This window comes from Oratosquilla oratoria, chromosome 27, assembly GCF_046742065.1.
Source record: "Oratosquilla oratoria isolate Oo_2021 chromosome 27, ASM4674206v1, whole genome shotgun sequence".
In the NCBI taxonomy this organism is placed as follows: domain Eukaryota; kingdom Metazoa; phylum Arthropoda; class Malacostraca; order Stomatopoda; family Squillidae; genus Oratosquilla; species Oratosquilla oratoria.
Window position 1 is genome coordinate 37771002 of NC_134803.1, and position 20931 is coordinate 37791932.

The 20931-nt window shown below is 38.1% G+C and overlaps 1 protein-coding gene across 6 annotated transcripts in view; it reads right to left on the bottom strand.

Annotated features, from left to right (window-relative positions):
* Positions 1-1797: 1797 nt before the first annotated feature.
* The window catches only part of LOC143039962 (uncharacterized), a 38076-nt gene continuing 18942 nt past the window's right edge, over positions 1798-20931 (bottom strand). For 5 of the 6 annotated variants that reach the window (XM_076210448.1, XM_076210446.1, XM_076210447.1 and 2 more), the window contains exons 7-14: positions 18954-19026; positions 17908-18081; positions 14959-15120; positions 14624-14797; positions 11128-11192; positions 7938-10352; positions 6791-7568; positions 1798-3155 (exon numbers count right to left, since the gene is read on the bottom strand). In XM_076210448.1, the coding sequence (XP_076066563.1) occupies positions 3004-3155; positions 6791-7568; positions 7938-10352; positions 11128-11192; positions 14624-14797; positions 14959-15120; positions 17908-18081; positions 18954-19026 (3993 nt within the window). In that variant the 3' untranslated portion in view covers positions 1798-3003. Of the gene's footprint in view, positions 3156-6790; positions 7569-7937; positions 10353-11127; positions 11193-14623; positions 14798-14958; positions 15121-17907; positions 18082-18953; positions 19027-19178; positions 19432-20931 lie in introns of those variants that run through there. The other variant, XM_076210451.1, reaches the window with a different exon arrangement.

Here is a 20931-nt window from a genome sequence, read left to right on the forward strand (position 1 = left end):
CAGGACTGCAACTCCAGGTGAGTGCGAGTGTGCTGATTGGCTTCGGAGATGGATAGCTGGGAAATGATCCTTTTTAATATCCTGCAAAATCACTATGTACAGGTGTCCACTGCTGGTCTAACCAAATAAATAAACTTCAACAAATAACAACAACAGAAATGATAAGACATATATGAATATAGGTAATATAGAAAGACAACACTTAAAAACAATGGCAGGCATTAATGCATTAATTGTTAATTTGTTAATAATGGAATTAATTTTTTGTTATAGCACTAACCCATTATTTTTCTATTGGAAGTTAATGGATTATCAATATCTTCTGTTAAAAATTCCATTGATTTCCAATAATATATTAGCTATCTTCTGTTAGGAGTCACTTTATGTCAAAGACAAATTGTTAGTCAAATCTTTGAATCAATTGTGTCATAGAGACTCTAAGCAAACAGAACTTTGGACTATGGACAGTGAGGAATGACTATAGACCACAGTGATGACATTTCATTCAAGTATATCATGAAAGCCAATCCCTTTATCTTAGTCATCTACAAGTGAGACATAAATGACGGACTGGAAAGTAAAAATGACTGCTGTGGCTGGTGAGGGCAATGTTCATGAAGCTGAGGGGAATAAAGAGTCTAAGCTGTCTGAGAACCCCTGGCTTAGATGTATAAGGTATGTACCCCATGCAGATTGACCACTATGAAGTACTCTTAGTTCCTGAATCCCATCTAAGTGATTCCCTCCAAACAAGCTTGTGGATGAATGGATTGCCATTATAAGGGAGGTAACCAAATCAAAGCTAATGCTTTTCGTTAACTTGCCCCTGATACTGATAAAAAGACATTGTCAACTCAAATGCTGTATTAATTTCTTTGTGAATAACATTATAATGTCAATACAGTAAAAGTAAATGCAAAATAATTTTAGTCTTATAATCATTGCTGCAATGGGTTTGGGATGGATTATTGGGATGGCTGGGCACATGGAAAGAATGAGTGAGGAAACATTAGCAAAAAGAATGTGGATTGTCTGTTGAGCAGGGAAGGGAGTAGGCAAGGGATAGGTGTGAGTGGAGAATGGTTGTGTATGGATTATGATTTGACTCGGCCCAAAGTGATTTCTCCTTGTCTTCTCTATTTTTTGCATGAAGGATGAAGAGGTAGGGTTGCTGTGTAAATGGAGTGGCTGATCCTGCTGTGGATGTGCTGTGTCTTCCAGCATGGCTTTTGACCCAGGCAGTGGGCAGTGGATAGGGATGACCCTTCATCCACAAGGAGCTAAGATGAGGGGGAAACAAATCCATGGTGGGTGGAAATGAAATGGATGGCAGTGCATGCCTTGGCTGGCTACCACATTTACATATGTGAAGAGGCCCTTGATATATCTATGTATACAGTGACAATAATTGTTGCCTTGAGTCTCATTTACTGAAAATCTACAGCCCCACAAAAGTCAGTCCTGAGGTCCTTTCACCCATTCCTCCAGAATGAAATACTGAATTCTATTGTATTAGTGTGGGGTCTGTTTCCATGTCACCATCTAGCAGGAGGAGAAGGGGAGCAGTTGCTAGTCATTGACTCACTTTATATAAAAAATACTTGGGAAAATGGTTGAAGGTGACCAAGGGAGATCTTGGGTCCAATTCAGAGACCAATTGTGAACTCCTCAGGGCTGTACCTCCAAATAGAAAAGTTGATAGATTTTGAAGATGGGTTGTGTAAAGATGGTTCAATCTGATATCACCTCTTGCAGGACCACCACTGGTGGGTACCTACTGTTGGTTTCTCCTGTAAATCTATTTCATATTAATCATTTTTTCCATAATAAACAACAGCAAATGGACAGCTAAGAGTTTTTTCAAGCTAAATATAGTATACTTCATTTTATCATTTGGTGGCACATTTGAAGCTTTAAACAGAGGTGAAAGCAGTCGTTCAGGCCAACCTGAGGATAACCATTTCAAAATCATCCATTCAAATATACAAAGTTTAAGTGAAAAAAACCTCATTACATACCATGATACACATCTTACACATCCACTATTAAAAGTTCTCTTGTTTTAAAGAATACAATTTGTTTAAACAACATAAACCCTTAGGTCATTTCCATCACAGCAACAAGTTATGAGTACATGACCAATCGGGATTAAGTTAAGGCAATACAAACCATTTTGTTTCAATAGCTTCCTACAAAATTTGTGTTCAAGAACAATGTATCATTATTACCACTTATTTATGTAATCACCTTTTCCCTTCATAGTAAAACATATGAAAGATCATCATAATTGTTGACACTTCTTAACAGCTTTAAAGTCACGGACTTTATAACAAAATACAACTTGTGGCTGAAACTTGCCCTTCATCACTAAATGCAACTTTTATTGCAATAGGAGCAATTCTACATGACTAGGTGGGGACACTAACAGATCTTTGCAATGAGAAGGCACTTCATCCTGAATAATTACATTTATCAAATTATAGAAGTTGTACCATTTGCTCTTATAAAAGAACAAGATTCCTAATAATGAAAATCTTTTCAAATATTCATATCAACAAATAACATTATTTCAATAACTATATAAATGACAGTTTTGATAATCAAAACAATGATTTTACAAATCTTAACATTTCATCACTCTTTCAGCCAATATGAAAGAGGAAAACAAATTAAAAAGAACATATTATATATATATATATATATTACACACACACACACACACACATATATACACGTGTATATATATATATATATATATTATATATATATATATACACACGCACACATACACTACACACGCATATATATACAAACATACATATACCATACATACATACATATATATATATATATTATATATATATATATACACACACACTACACACACACATATATATATATATATATATACAAACATACATACATACATACATACATATAAATATATATATATATATATAAATACTTCTCAATGTTAAATCAACTGGAAAGAATTTCATTTAACTAGCCGAGCAATGGGTCTTTGAAATCACTGCTGGAGGTCTTCAACTTTGTCTTTGATACAACAGACGTAGTTGGCTGGGAAGGCTTCGCTGTCACCATAATACTGTCTTTCTTGCTTTTGCTGATTGTCTGAGAAGACTTAAAGATGTCATCTGTTGGGTGGAAAAACTACAAGTGAGCAATTAAAATCAAAGTTTTGTACTTGCATACACATTCAAGGACACTGTGTACCAGTGCACATTTGTGTGTGTTGATTTGGGTAGGAAATAAGTTTAAATATTTAAATATATATATATATACTGTATATATATATATATATGTATCAAACAAAAACAAAATAATGTGAACATGGCAAGGGTGGGAAAGAAAGAATTTTGTCAGCAATAAACAGCAGTTCTATCCTTGTGAACAATATTACATCAAAGAGGATCAATCACAGAAGTGGAAAAGGAGACCTTTAGGACAGAAGACCAAAGGGATAATAAATATTAGTAGAGTTCAGAATTTTTCTGACCTGAGATTGGTCTCCAATCATAAAAAAGCATGAATGGTACACAGAGATGCCACTAAAGTCCCTACAATAATGTTTGCATGAGCTATGTAGTCAATGCCCCAGAGAGGAAAGGAGAAAAATATGAAATTCTATAGATAGGGGGACAGTATACTATGAAGGACATGAAGAGGAAAGGAATATAAGTGGAGGTGGCAAACATGATGGGGAGGGGGGGAAAGAGAAGAAACACATACACACACACACAATATATATATATATATATATGTATACAAACACACTGTATATACATATACATAAATAAATTTATATATATACATATATACTGCATATACCTATACCTATACATACTGTATATATATATATATATATATATATACATATATATGTATACCAAGAGTTTTCCCCCCCCTTATAAGGGTGGTAGCTAAATCAGAGACATGTACCTATTCCCACCCACTTCACTCCTTCCATCTCAGCTCCTCAAAAGATGATGAGTCATCCCTGCATCTGCCAACTGCCCTGGGTCAAACACAATGCAGCAAGACACAGTGCATCCACAGTAAGGCCACTTCACTTAATTGGTGACCCCCCTCTCCATTCCCTCAAGTACAAAAAGAGATGGGGAGAAATCCCTTTAGGATGCATCAAAATATCATCCACACACAAGCACCCTCTACCCCCATCCCCCTTCCTTGCAACAGAATCATCTATACATAATAACTTTCCACTCATCCTTATCTCCCACCTTCTCCCTTCTTTGCTCAACAGACATTCCCCTCTTGCTCAATGCCCCCTTCACCCCACCCATCTTCCTCATCCTCAGTCATCCCCTCAAGTTCACTCCCTCCACCTCTGCTTTCCACACCTCTTTTACTAATCTTTCATCACTCATTCTTTCCATGTGTCCAAACCATCTTATTAATTTTTCATCAGCCCTATCTGTCATCTCCTTTTCCACTCCTGCTCTCCTCACCTCATCCCCCAATCTACCTACCATACTTCTCAAGACATTTTTTCTCAAACACATTTAAACTTTTCATCTCTGCTTCTTTTAAATTCCAAGTCTCTGTCCCATACAAAGCTGCACAATCACCCTTTCATAAAATCTCCTCTTTGCATCTATTCCCAGTTGCTTATTTCTCATAACACTTTTTAATCCCCCAAGGCATTTACTTGCTTCTCTTAATCTACAATTTACCTCCACCTCCATTCCTCCCTTTCCTGCCACATACAACCCCAAATACCTAAAGCTATCTGCTTCCTCCAGCCTCGCTCATTTTAGACTTACTTCCAACTCACTGCCATCCTCTACTCCTGTAAATTTCGTCACCTTGCTTTTACTCACATTTACCTTCAACTTTTTCCAACTGCACACCTTTCCAAACTCAGTCACTAACTTCTTAATCCCTCCTCTGACCCTTCCACAAATGCAGCATTGTCAGCAAACAACAGGTTCAACTCCCACTTTTTCGCAATCTCTAGTCCCCTGCACATTACCCTCACCTTTACCTCCCACACCACCTCATCCATGTACACATTGAACAGCCATGGTCAACAGCCATATATATATATATATGCAGAGTCCACTAGGAAAAGGAAAAAACACACGGAGTCCATGTGTTTTTCTTTCCCTAGTGGACTCTGCATATTTGTGATTCACGTGTGACTTGTGAAATTTGTGCATATATATATATATATATATATATATATATATATATATATATATATATATATATATATATGCCTTTTTTTGGGGTGCTACCTCCCTTGTAAGGGGGAAAAAGCCTTGGATGTGTGTATATATATATATATATATATATATATATATATATATATATATATATATATATATATATATATATATATATATGCCTTTTTTTTTGGCTACCTCCATTGTAAGGGGGAAAAAGCCTTGGTGTGTGTACTGTGTGTGTATATATATATATATATATATATATATATATATATATATATATACATATATATATATATATAGAGAGAGAGAGAGAGAGAGAATGAGACAAAGAGAAAGAAGGAAAGAGAAAAAAAGACAGAAAGAGAAGGGGTGAAAAAAAAAAAAATAGATAAAATAAAAAATACACAGAGAATACAAATCTAAATTCACATGCACCCAGGAAAGGAATAACTAATGTATTTGCAAAGTTAGTACATACATATAATCTGATATTCGCCCACTCTCACCCCTTAGAACATGTACATCCAAAACTCTTCCTACTATTCTCCTGGTTACCACTATATTCCATTAATGCCCTATCTACTACCCTTCCATTCACCATCCTTACCCATGTGTACTTATGCTTGATTTTCTTCCTAAACACTGTATTTGCTATCATCAGCTCTCTTTCTAAACACATTTCCCAACCACTCCATCTATTGATTCATTTCCTACCCTAGCATTAAGGTCTCCCAATACCACTACAATGACATTTCTCCCTAAACCCTCTATGCACTCATTTAAATCTATCCAAAAAGCCTCCCTTTCCTCTACACTCTTCTCACTACCAGGCCCATATGCACTTACAAAAACCCACATCTCCCTTCCCAGTTTCACCTTCATCCACATTAACCTTGAAGAAACCTCCTTCCACTCCACCACATGTTTACCTATCTCTTCACTTACTAGTATAGCCACCCCTTCTCTCCCTCATCCTCTCTTCACTCCTGACACCCTCCCAACTACACTCCCAAACTCAAACTCATCCCTCCCTTTCAACTTAGTTTCACTCAATGCCAACACATTCTTTCTCATGAACATACTGCCTATCTCTTCCCTTTTACTCTCATCTGTACCACATCCATGCACATTAAAAGACCCAAACCTTAGGGTTCTGTTTGGAATGTCCCTTTTGGGGCTACAGGGAGAAGAATGCCTAGTCCTATCCCTGTCCCATTTTTGTCACCTTTTACGACTCAAGTGGGAATACTTGGTGGCAGTATTCTTTTCCCCCACCAAAGAGTTTGGCAAAAAAAAAAATATATATATATATTCAGAGAGGTGGTACAGGACAATACAAAAAATTGGGGGACAGCAAAACGGAAGGATAGTCGCAGTATAATAAAGTATCATCATTTCTCTATGAATAAGGATTTACTCTACCACAGACAAAATGATGTGTGGCTCTGGTCCATAGGGGTGCCCCATATAGACCATAAAGTATCAGCTGCATGATACTTAGCAGCTTTTATCCCCACAATAACATGCAGCCAATACCCCTAGATGTGCAAAGCTAATAAATAAAAATCTTTACATACCATCATCATCGTCATCAAACAAGGATCCTAAGTTTGGCTTGCTCTGTGTAGTGGAAGTATTAGATTTGGTTCCTGTTTTGAATAAATCCTCCGAGTAGTCTTCTTCATCAAAGATAGATGAAGGTTCTTGTTTGGATACCTGTTTTTGAGTTTTCACATTCTGGATGTCATTCTCCTTTGTGAATGCCTGCTTGGAATTCCCTTCTTTACTTGATGCATCTCCACTGTCTTTGTTCAAGACTTCTTTGATAGCAGGTTCTTTATTTACTATTTGCCTGGTGGTGGCAACTTGAGCTGGTGTCACATCTGCCTGAGGAGAACCACCTGCTTCTTTTGAAGCATCATTTTCTCCTTGACAAGCCTCATTATTCAATGGGGGTGGTTGGTCATTATAATTTTCCCAAGTATTTTTGTTGCTCCCTAAATCTGGCAGTTTATCTCTTAAACCTTGTTCTAAAGGTGGGGTGGTATCTGATTCTATATGACTTGAAAACAGATTACCACTGTCTGAGTCAGATTCATTGTCATCCTCAGGGAAGGGTGGTGGTTCTACTCTACCAAATCCTGCAAAATCCAAATTGTTATCTGTTCCACCTGGGATGTCAGGGCTGCTGTCCTTCATTTTGGAGGAGGAATCCACAACCGGGTCAGGAGACGGAGTCTTGGATTTCTGGCTATCTGTAGTGTCCTTTGCCTTCTCAGTTGTCGAGGGACTTGGACCTCTCCGAAGAGAAGCTCGACTTGGCAGTCTTCTTTTTGTGCTACCCCGGGCACGATTCTGTGGAAGCATAATATGCAGCTGTATTAATTCTAAAATATATGTCTAGATTATGAGAACTATAACCATCATACCTGTATCAATAATTCATGGGAATTGTTGCTTTGAGTTCTAACAACTAGAAATCTACAGCCCCAAAGACAGAACACCACTTGTAGGTGGGGGTTGTACAACATACAAAGCAGAACATAAAACATCCTGCTTGAACATGAGAAACAAAAAGAGAAAGATGGATAGATAAACATGTACATATACATATATATATATAGAGAGAGAGAGAGATAGAGAGAGAGAGAGAAACAGAAACAGACAGAGAAAAAGGAAGAGAAAGAGAGACAGAGAAAAATGATGTGCACAGTAATGCTGTACCTTACTGAGACTGTGCAAGGTGCTGGTGGACACAGGCTCCTCAAAGCTAATTCCTTTTTGTGTCACCTGATGCTCTGAGGTAAGAGGGAGGTGTGGGTGTGCAGGTGAAATGGGTGCAAAAGCTCTGACTGGAGAACTTGCTTCACTGGTCTTACACTCTTCTGTAGTAGATTTGACCTTTGTTTCACTACTACTACGAAGTAGAGGTGGTGGTTCACGGAATATTGACACCCCTCCAATTGGTTTCTTTTTCTGGACTAGTTCTGGAGGTTCTACTGTCCTAGATCCTTCAGAACTGTCATCATCGCTGTCTTCCTTCATGAGCATGGATTTTCTTTGATTAACTTTGGCTAATAGCTCAGCTCCTCCAAACAAAGCTACTCCACCTATGGGGGGCTTATGGCCACTTTTGGCTTTCACTGGGGAACTCTGCACAGGAGGTTGTTCAGGTACACTTTCAGTAAATATATCTTTATCATCTTTTCCTTTTTGACCACTTGCTTCTTCTTTATTTTTTCTTTCAGGTTCACTGACACTGGTATGCTTATTAGTTTCAAATTCTTTCTCCTTTTCCTCTGGCTTATCTGGGAAATCTTTCACACATTCATTTATATCACCCTTTTCTGAAATGTGATTAATGTCTTCTTTTTTTAATTTGGATTTAGGTTGGTCTGAGGATGTGACCGACTCACCCAACCCTCCACTCAGAATTTTCTCTTCTTGAGCCACCTTTTCTATTGGTGTTGGTTTACTCTTTTCAGGTTTTCCTACTTTAACATCTGAACTTATTTTATCAGTATCTGAGAAAATATCATCACTATCTGATAAAGACTCAAAGAGAGAAGGGGTGGCAGTTGGTTTAGAAATTGGCAAATGATTTGACGATTCTGGAGGTTTTGATTCTTCACTAACACTTGGCGAGGCCTTCTCAATCTGATCTTTCTTTGTCCCTATTTCCTGCTTCCCCACAGTGAACAGATCATCTGTATCTGGTGAACTAAATAAACTATCACCTGTCTTTGGCAAAACCTTGGGAATATCTATTGGTTTTGCTGGTTCTACTGGTTTGTTCTCTTCTGCTGCACTGGGAGGTGGTTTTTCCCTGTCACTCCTGGGAGAAGTAGAAAAGAGGTCATCTTCAAAAGGATCTCCTTTTGGACTAACATTAACTTTGGACGCAGGAATGGATTTTGGTTCACTACTTTTTTCTACAGTGGACTTGGCTTGGAAAATCTGAGGTTCTGTCTGACTCTCTTGTTTTGAATTTGAAGCTCCTTTATTACTACTACTACTAACGGGCGAGAAGAGATCATCTTCATCTGATGCAGACCCAAACAAACTATCCTCAAGTTTTGGCTTTTTTGTTTCTACTTTACTTGTGACAGCAGTGGAAGGTTCTTTTTTGATGACAGCAGGCTCGGTTGTAAAAACTGGAGGTTCTTTTTGGGGCTGCGCTTTCACCTCAGTCGTCTTTGGGGTTGCAGATTTGTTCTCTTTGATGGAAAACAAATCTTCATCACTGGATGGTGAACTGAATAAACTTGTTCCTGGGTATTCCTTCTTTTTGGTATCAGGAATTGGTTGTGGTTGGGATGCGGCACCAATAGCCTTTTCTACTTGTATCGTTGTTCTTTCCCTACTCTGAACTGACTGATCAGTTCCATTTTCTTTTGCTCCTACAGATGGACTGAAGAGGTTACTGTCATTATTTGTATCACCAAATAATTTAGTCGATGGTTCTGGTTTTCTGACTGATTCTTTCACAGTTTCATTTGTGCTATGATCTTGTGATATACTTTTAACAGAGGAGGAATTACTTGGTACCTGTGGTACTGCAACAACTGGAGCAAACAAATCATCATCATCATCATCTGAAAAAATAGAAGATGTGATGGGCTTTGAACTGGCCTTGTTATCCTGCGAAACCTTTCCTTTTTCCAAACTACCAGTAACTGGAATGTTGCTATTTTTAGAAGTGGGGACGGGGGTGGAGGTAGTGACTGGTACAGTAGTTTTCCCAGAGAAAAGCTCATCATCGTCTTCTACTGGACTGTCAAAGAGCCCTCCATCTTTGGGCTTTGCTTTGCTCTTCACATCAGAATCTTCTTTAAGAACTGGAGGTGAAACTTTTGGCTGTGATTTGGGTTTGGGTGCAGCAAAGAAATCATCTTCACTTGAAGGAGAGCTGAAGAGGGAAGATGGACCAGGCTGTTTTTTTTCTTTGTTTGGTATATCTTGTGCTTTTGACTGCGGGGTAATTTTTTCGCTGATCGCAGGTTTTGAAGAGCTGGGGCGCGACGTTTTCCAGTCTACAGAATCATTGTCACTTGCCCCACCCTCTGACTCTGATGAAACTGGTCTCTGTATTGCTGCAGTAATGGACGGCCCAAAGATTGAAACAGCTCCAGCTGGTTTCTGTAATAAAAAAGAGCCTGTATGAACAACATGAAGATGTTATGCCACATATCACCAAACATGAGAAATCTACCTCTATATCTATTGGCATACATATATACATACATATACCAAAGGCTTTTTCCCTCTTACAAGGGAGATAGCCAAGAAACAAAGGCGTAAAAACCATTACCACCCATTCCATCCCTAATACACTCCACTCCCCCTCCACCCTCTATCCTCCCTCTTACCTTGGCACCCTCCTCTTATATTGGCGACACATATAAAATAGGATCAATCACATGAGCTTTCTAAGTGACTTTTCCATGTTTTGTCTTACCCCTGGTCCCTTGCAGAAGACCTAAGGCCTTCAGGGAAGATGTATTGCTGTCTAGTAATTATTTGTGTAGGACATTTGTTGTATGAATTGTTCTGTGTTCTTTGTGTGGTGGTTGCATCTGGAGTAGTTTGAGTTTATGGCCAGATCTATACTATGTTTGTACTGTTTCAATACTGGATAATGTAAACTTCATGCAAGTACCAAGGAATTTGTCCTACATAACTCGTTCATAAGAAGAACCTTACCTAGAGTTACTCCTTCACATATGTTACCCTTTTACATAATTTTTAATAACTTCCTTTTTTTTATAAATACTTTTTTTTTTTTTTTTTTTTTTTATAAATACATCTGACAAACTCTTATATCCTGAGAGACTTTCTCATTTTATGGAGGTGATGCATACTGACTTATATACAGTATTTCAATTACATTTTCAAAATTTTCATGATGAATTACCTTAGGACCAGCCTTCTTTGGTTCAATTTGTTCATGTGCATCTTCCTCTTTTGTTCTTGAAGTTCCTGATGTAAATACAAGATAATTAATATAAAGCTACAATGTAAAACAACTTCAAATATATACATTTCAATTGTTTTCCTAACTACAGACATATGCCAAAGGCTTTTTCCCCCCTTACAAGAGAGGTAACCAAAAAACAAAGGCATAAAAACCACTCCCACCCATTCCATCCTCCCATACTTCACTCCCATTCACCACCCTCCCTCTAATCTTGGCTCCTCCTGGATGACGGGTCATCCCTGCATCTTGCCCACTGCCTTCGGTCAGAAGCAGTGTCGCAAGACACAGCACATCCACAGCAAGGCTGCTTCATTTAATCTGCAACCCCCCTCTCTGTCCCTTCATGCAGAAAAAGAGAAGACTTGGAGAAATCTCTTCGGGCTGCATCAAATTATTTTACACACATACTACCTCACCCCACCTCAATCCCCTACCCACTCCACCTCATGCATCACAGCATCATCCATACACAACCATTCTCCATTCACCCCTATCTTCTGTCTTCTCCTGTCCTTCCTCAACAGACATTCCCCTCTTTCTCAATGCCCTTTTCACCCCATCCATCCATCTCATTCTTGGTTGCCCCCTGATGTTCACTCCTTCCACCTCTGCCTTCCACACCTCTTTTACCAATCTTTCCTCACTCATTCTTTCCATGTGTCCAAACCATCCCAATACTCTTTCATCAACCCTATATCCCATATCCCTTTCTACCCCCATTCTCCTCCTCACCTCCTCATTTCTCACACTATCCAGCCTAGTAACCTTAACCATACTTCTCAGGCACCTCACCTCAAACACATTCAAAATCCTCCTCTCTTATGTTCCACATTTCTGCCCCATACAGTGCTGTCGGTACAATTCTTCATACAATCTCCTCTTAGCATCCATTCCCAAAAGTCTATTTCTCATTACACTTTTTAATTCCCCAAGACATTTCTTGCTTCTCTCAATCTACATTCTACCTCCACCTCCACTCCTCCCTTTACCACCACATTTGTACCCAAATATCTAAAACTAGACACTTCCTCCAGTCTCTCTCCCTTAATACTCGCTTCCAGTCTGCTGCCACTTTCACCCCTTGTACATCTCATCACCTTACTTTTACATACATACATACATATATCAATGGCTTTTTCCCCCTTACTTTTACCCACATTTATCTTCAATTTCCTTCTTTTGCACACACCCCAAAACTCTGTCACCAACTTCCTCAATACCTCCTCTGATCCTCACAAGTGCAGTGTCATCAGCAAACAACAACTGGCTTGTCTCCCAACTTTCTCCATTTTCTTTAACCATCTCCAATCCCTGGCCCATTATCCTTATGTTTACCTCTTGCACTACTCACTCTCTCCATTTCTGATTGTAACACAGGCTTTATGGCTCTTGTAAAAACTCTTGACTGTTCTTAACAGCTTTTCTCCTATCCTATATATCTGGAATACCTCACATAGTTCTTTCCTGTCTACCCTGTCATAAGCCTTTTCCAAATCCATAAAGACTAAAAAAAAACCTTACCTTTTTCTAAATCTTTCTCACATGCCTTACCACAAAAATCTGATCCATGAAACCCCTACCTGTCCTAAATCCACACTGTTCCTCACCAATTACTCCCTCTCTTCCTCTCAATCAAAACCCTCCCATAAGCCTTTCTAACTACACCTAACAGACTGATCCCTCTGAAACTACTACTCATACACTCACACCTGTCCCCCTTTCCCTTGTATAGTGGAACTATACAGGCACTCCTCCAGTCCTCCAGCACTCTACCCTCTCTTAAACATACATTAAATAACCTCACCAGCTAATCCACCATCCCTGTACCTCCCTTTTTTAAACATTCTGCATGAGACCTATCCAACCCAGGTGCCTTACCTGCTTTCATCTTAACAACTGCCTTCACCTCATCTCTATTTCTCCTACATTTTCCTCACTCATCACTGTCATTTTCTTAATGCTTCCCACTGCCACTACCTTTCCCTCCCTATCCTTCTTCACATTTAGCAACTCCCTAAAATACTCTGCCCATCTGCCTCTTATTACTGTCTCTTCCATTATCATCTCTCCATCTGCACCTTTTACCTTTTCTTTTCTACTTGATTTGCGTCCTTTTCCTCTCTTAATTTCTTTCCAAAACATCTTTTCCTAAATAATTCCCAACAAATTCTGATCTTTGTCATCTAATATATATGAAATGTGAGTCATACATAACAAAAGGTCTTTCCCCACTTATATAGGGGACTGGACAAGTTAAGAGCATATACCCACCCCACATTCATCCAAAACACACTTGTTATCCCTCCCTTCTCTGTACCTCATGGGTAAAAAGTCATCTCTGTCCCCCACCACACCTACAGGAGTCAAAAACAATGTACCAGGACAATGCTTCCATAGCAGGGTCTGCAAGTCAGTTGGTTTACTACCACCACTTCATTGTATGGAGACTTCCCTCCTCATTCAAGCAAAATAATCAATGGAGCAGACAAGAAGACTTCATCCCATTCATCCACCTCATTTTTGGTCTTCCTCTCAAGTTCATTCACTCCAATTCTGCTTACCACACTCTTTTCACTTGTCTTTCCTCAATCATTCTTTTCATATACCCAAATCATCCCAGTGTTCTTTGAGCATCCCTTGCTCTTTTTCACTCACACTCTCTGCCTCACTTGATTTCTCACTCCATCCATCTTTGTAACTTTCATCATACTCTTTTAAACAATCTCAAACACATTTTGGTTTATTCTGTCTGGTTTCCTAAAAATCAAAGTCTCTGCCCTATATAGTGTTGTGGGCACAATTACCCTTTTATTTGGTCTTCTCTCTGCATTCATCCTTCAATACTCATTTCCCATAAGGCTTCTCATCTGCCCCCCAAACCCAAAGATATTTACTTGCCTCCCTTAATCTATAATTCACTTTAATCCCAATTTCTCCATTCCCTGCTACATTTGACCTGAAATATTTAAAGCTCTTCACTTCCTTTATCCTCTTTCTTTTAAAACTCTCCTTCAAATCACTGCCATCCCCTCCCCTTATACATCACCTTTTTACTTTTGCCCACATTTACCTTCAACTACCGTATTTCACATACAGATTACTGTCAATAAATCAACCAATACACAATTTTCTTTTAGCCAAATATGAATTCTCCCTCCTCTATGCTACCAAGAAGTATCAACACTTGGTCTTATATCACGAAATTCTCATTCTGTAGACATTCATGAAATATCCAAAAGTTTGCAGGAAAAATTACATATTTCTACATATGGTTAATGTATGTAATTTACATCATAATCAGTTATATTGACGAAAGGAATGTAATGACATTAACCACACCAAAATCTGTCACATGCATCATTGTAAAAGTGTCACACTAAAATGCTTTATAGTTTTATCACTATAGTACCAAAATATGTAACATGTATCGTACCTGAGGAAGATCTGGGCTTGTTTGCAAATAAACCATCTTCTTCATCACCATCACTCATAAATAAACTGGATCCCATAGATTGAACTGGAGGAGGCTGGTCTGATAGGGCGGAGCACGTGGTCTTGTTTTGTGGTTTCACTGTCCCCACTGTTTCTGGACTTGGCCTTGATTCATCTGTTTTGTAAAGTTCAGAATAATACATACAACACCGATCATTGACACTTGCAATCCAAAAAAATCCAACAGTCTTTCTCATTTCATAAAGTTCTGCAAGTAAGGCTTTTTATAACATCCATGAAATGTAAGTCAGAATTTCTGAAAGTAATTATACTAACTCTTTGTATGATTTGTTGTGGAGACAAACAGTCCTTCATCAGAGTCGCTGCTACTACCAAAGAGATCACTTCTTTTCGTCTTAGTTGTGGTAACAGGTGTTGTTCGTTTTTTTATCTTGGTATCAGGCATGGCTCTTACACTATCAACACTACTTTTTCTTTCTGTTTAAAACAGAAAAAAATAATAATAACATGACTATTCCTGGTAATTGGGTAAATGCAAGTTTTTGAGGTAAAAATGACACATAAACATTGGAAGACTATGAAGCAAACTACTTGAATGAATGAAAGATTTTTTGAAAGGAAGGTGCATGAGGATGGTAATTAAGGATCAGATGCCAGGATGGTGAGCAGTGACAGGCAGAGTTCCACAAGGTTCAGTACTAGCACCTGTAATATTCCTTATCTATGTCAATGACATAACGGAAGACATATTAAGCTATGCCAATATGTTTGCAGATGGTGCAAAAATTAATTATCTATATACAGAGAACTTTTTCCCCCTTACAAGGGAAGGTAGCCAAACTAAAAGCACATACCTACTCCCACCCATTCCACTCCTTTCTACCACCCTATCCTCCCTCTCATCTTAACTCCTCATTGTCAATAAAATTTACAAAAATTATAAGAATGAAAAACAAGGAGGAATGTAGCCTATTGCAAAAAAATCTAGAACAAACCGAATGAGGAAACAGTGAGTGCTAAAACTAAACAAGATTTTAAGAACAAACTGGATGCGGAAAGATACAAAAGCGGGTCGCTACGAGCATAGCTCTCTTTCCGTAAAATACAACTAGGTAAATACTACTTTTGCATGAGGCCAACTGTCAGACTAAATGGTCACTCTCTGCCAATGGATAAAAAATGTAATACTTGGCCTCACATACAATACGTATCCACATGAACTTTACCACAAACACAAAAGACCTCACAGAGAAGACAAATACAAAACTAAACATATCTAGAGCACAAGAAGGCTGAGGATTTGAACAGCAGAAATGCTTATCACAGTACATAAACAAGAACTACAATTACCTATCCATCTATGGCATGGTATCCAACAATTAAGAAAACAAACAAACCCTCCTACAAACAACACAGAGTATCAAGAATACATACATATACATACCAAAGGCTTTTCCCCCCTAACAAGGGAGGTAGCCAAAAAAGAAAGGCATAAAGCCCACTCCCACCCATTCCATCCCCACATACTCCACTCCCATTCACCCCACTCCCTCCCTCTTATCTTGGCTCCTCCTGGATGACAGGTCATCCCTGAATCTTGCCCACTGCTGAGTCAGAAGCAATGTCACAAGACAGCACATCCACAGCAAGACGATTTCATTAAATCGGTGACCTCCCTCTCTGTTCCCTCATGCAGAAAAAGAGAAGATAGGGAGAAATCCCTTCGGACTGTGTCAAATTATTTTTTCACACATGCTCCCTCACACCCTATCTCCCACCCACTCCCTTCATGCATCACAGCATCATCCATACACAACCATTCTCCATTCACCCCTATCTTCTATCTTCTGTCCTTCCTCAACAGACATTCCCTTCTTTCCTAATGCCCCTTTTACCTCATCCATCCATCTCATCCTTGGTCACCCCTTCATGTTCACTCTTTCTACCTCTGCCTTCCACACCTCTTTTACTAATCTTTCTTTACTCATTCATTCCATGTGTCCAAACCATCCCATCAAGAATAACTGCAATAAAATAACACCTACAGAACATTTACACCAAGGAGCTAAAATACTTTCCATAGAACTGCACACAAAAATCAGACACACAATTTTACCAAAAGCCTTCAAACCCTGATATCACATCACTCAAATACATCCCATCAAATTCAACCTTAAAACATCAATAGCAGTACTCTACTTAAACATTCACAATAACCAACCCCCAGTATCCAACAATACAAAAACACATACACTCAGATCCCAAAACAGACCTCCATAAAATACTGCCAAAATCTATTTTTTGCCAACCTAAACACATACAATCAGATCACAAAACAAGCATTCCACAGAAAACTATCAAATTCCACAGTCAAATACTTTAATTCACCAAACTCACACAAAAATTAATTAAACAGAAAAATTACTCATATGACAGAGCTTCAATAGTATGCCTATATCTTGGTCACCATCTTACACTAAAGCAGTACCGACAAAATATAAACCTGACAACAGATATCAATCAGTCAATCTGTTGCCCCAGGTTTCACTTGCAGGACACCCACAGCTCCCAGGTCACCAGCAACCTCCAATGGAATGGCCTAAAGTCACTGTTGGAAGAAACTGTGTATTGATCTGGGTATGGCTAAGATGGGGCAGTGTTAGTCAGGTGTTCACTGTCTTCTGTGTGATAACTGCACCTGGGGCTGTTTGCCTTTGTGGTCAGGCCTATTCTGTGTTGATATCATTTTAGTGTTGGATAATAAGGGGGCTCCAGGAGGAACCAAGAAAAGAGGGAGGGAGGGAGGGAGGGGTGGTGAATGGGAGTGGAGTGCGTGGAGCGGGATCATGCTTTTTGACTTTGGCTACCTCTCTTGTAAGGGGGAAAAAGCCCTTGGTATATGCATGTACATATATGGATAACGACCTGAAGACACACCAACTGCCCCTAATGCAACCACCACACACAAAACACCTTATAATACACTGTCCTACACTTATTCTTTCCAGAGAGCAACACATAATCTCTTCATTGAGTGATATCTACATTGAAACAGAGGCTATGGCCATTTCCCTGGAAGCCACTGGTCTCTTGCAAGAGAAAGTCCAAGCAATGAAATGGACTGACAGCAACGAAATTGAGAACTCAATGAAGAGGCTTTCATGTAAAGCAGCATACATGCCTAAACACAATGGAAATAATTTTCTCTCAACTGTAAGAAACTTAAAATATCTTTCACAAGATAAATTCTATAATAGTACATACCAGTTGTGAGGACAGGCTCATCATCAAATAAGCTATTTTTACTGTTCTGTTTAATGGGTGGAGGCTCAAAATCTGGGAAAAGGCCTCCTCCAGATCCAAACAAACCCTTTGAAGGCTTAAACAATCCATCTTCATCATTGGGATCATCTGAGCTTCCCAAAACAGGTGTAGATTCTGTGGGTTAGGTAATCAATCAATGCCAGTAATACTAGCATGCAACAGTATACAATAAAAAAAGAAATTGAGGCAAATTGGCAAGTCTGAACAAACATGAAAGACCTGTTGAGTGTGTGTTGGGTCTGTGGATAAACAATCTCTAAACACACTCCCCAAGGAGTTAAGATAATGGGAAAGAATTAGGTGATGGATGGGTTGGGAGTGGGTGCATGCCTTGACCAGCTACCTCCCATACAAAGAAAAGAAACCTTTTAATAAACAGATGGTGTAGAGTTTTGGAAAAAATCTGAATATGGTGGTGCTGGGGGATCTAAATGTTAAAGTAGGAGACGAGCCAGTATATAGAGTACTCGGGAAGTATGGTATATTATGAATAAAACAAGAAAGAAAATGTTGGAGATGTGTACTGAAAGAGAAAAGATGTTGGTAAATTGTGTTTCAAAAGAAAAAAATATATATACATACATCAGGGTGGTTGGTAAGAGGGTAGCTGAGAGGGCATTAATGGATTATAAAGTGGTATCAAAATGATGAATAGAAGAGTTCTTGGCATGAATGCGTTTTGAAGAGAAAGCTGTGGAAAGTCTGGAGAAAAATGGACAGAATAATGTTCAACAGACTTATATACACATCTCACTGTTTTGCCAATAGACACAAAGGGAGATTTCTCCAGATCTACAGAGAAAGGTAAAATAATTTTCCTTATTCATGTTTTCTTATTGAGCTGTCTTAAGACGATATATTTGATCTACATACCCCTTTCCTTAATGAAAACTACAATCTCCCGTTGCCTAACTTAAGTATTATATCATGAAGCGTATTAATTCAAAACTTAAATGTAATACAAAAACTACAGAAAAACAATTCACCTTTTTTCTTGATATCAGGATTTCCAAACTTCTTGCTAAGATCAGATGCAAAGTCAAACTCTCCATCATTTAACTGTAATAAATCAACACAATACAAGAATTAGGCATATATCATATTCAAAATTCTAATTCTTTGTCATCCATACATGAGCATAGCACCCATGAATGCTGAAATATCTCATACATAACCGAAACAGTCAACCAAATATGTGCATAAAAACTTACAAATGCCAATACAGCTACGATGAAGAGACACAACAAAATGACAGTAAGCCACATCTTACTTAATTTTCTTATTGTCTTTGACAAAGAAAGACCCAACCATTGCTACAGTAAAGATTACAACACATAGCACAACTACTGCAATGTCAAAATCCCACAGAATGTCTCCAGTGCTCCACATGTTGATGGTTTGTATAACCAAAGACCAGTATGCTTCCACAACTTAAGATACACCGGATGTGTTCTTATCTCTATACTACTGCACACAAAATGGCCTCCTCCATTATCAATCAAAAAGGAATCTTCTAACTCATAAAAGAACCTATCATAGGTTAAAATGCTAAACATTATTCCACATAAAATATGTCAATAACAGATGTGCCTTTTAATAAATGTGCATCTTACAAAACAACAGGAGCAAAAGCCACCATCACAGGAAGTGACATAAGAAGTAAAGATAAGAGTTTCAGTGCCTCCGCACCACCACTCCATGTTATACATATATACCTTGGTGTATGTGTATGTGTGTGTAAGTGTGTATTTACCTGGTTGTATTTACCTAGTTGTATTTTACAGGAAGGGGAGCTACACTCATGGTGCCCCGTCTCTATATCTCGCCATATCTAATTCGCTATTAAATTCTTGTTTTTGTTTTGTTTTGTTTTTTTTGCACACACTATTGTTTTGTATAGTATGTTCAGTACATCCAACACTCTGTGGGGAAGCTGTTTTTATCAGGTCTCTTGTATAATTGTCCTTTTTGAGTTTCCTTCCATGTTCTCTTGTGTTTCTCCCATCCCAATTTAGTAAGTCGCATTACAAAGCAACAAGAACAAAAGTCGCCATCACAGGAAGTGACACAAGAAGTAAAGATAGCTCCTGTGGCTCAACATGACTACTCCATGGTATACATATTAACTTTGGTGTGTGTGTGTTAGAAATATATATATATATATATATATATATATATACATATATATTTATATATATATATATATATTTACATACATATATATTTACATATATATATATATATATATTTACATATATATATATATATATATATATATATATATATATATATATATATATATATTATATATATATATGTATATATACACATATATATAGTTAAAAATTATTTCCTTGTAAAATTGTTGATTCTACTGAATTTACTTTAGAAAGAGAAAAATTGTACCTTACCTTTAGATTGCACTATCCTATGTCATGACAACTACCTTAAATCTAAAATATATCGTAAACCAACCAATGTAAGCTCATACATTCATTATTATTATTCTCATCCAACTAGTATTTAAACATTCAGTTTTCTCTTCAATGTTTCTTAAGAGCTTTCGATATTTGTAGTCCTGAATTTATCGATGATGAAATCAGAAATGTTTACATTGGGCTAAAATTAAAATTCCCTAAACAATCCTTAATATTACTTACAATTTCACAAGGAAATAATTTTTAACTCCTCAGCCAAAATCACCTTTTAGTTATCATAATGTTTTAATTTTGCCATTTCAAGAAAAAATTTTAAGTGTTACATACATACATACATATACCAAGGCTTTTTCCCCCTTTCAAGGGAGGTAGCCAAAAAGGGAAAGGCATAAAAACACTCCCACCCATTTCATCCCTAAATACACTCCACACCCCTCCCACCCTCCCTCTCATCTGAGCACCTCCTGGATGACGGGTCATCCCTGCACCCTGCCCACCGCCCTGGGTCAGAAGCAGTGTCGCAAGA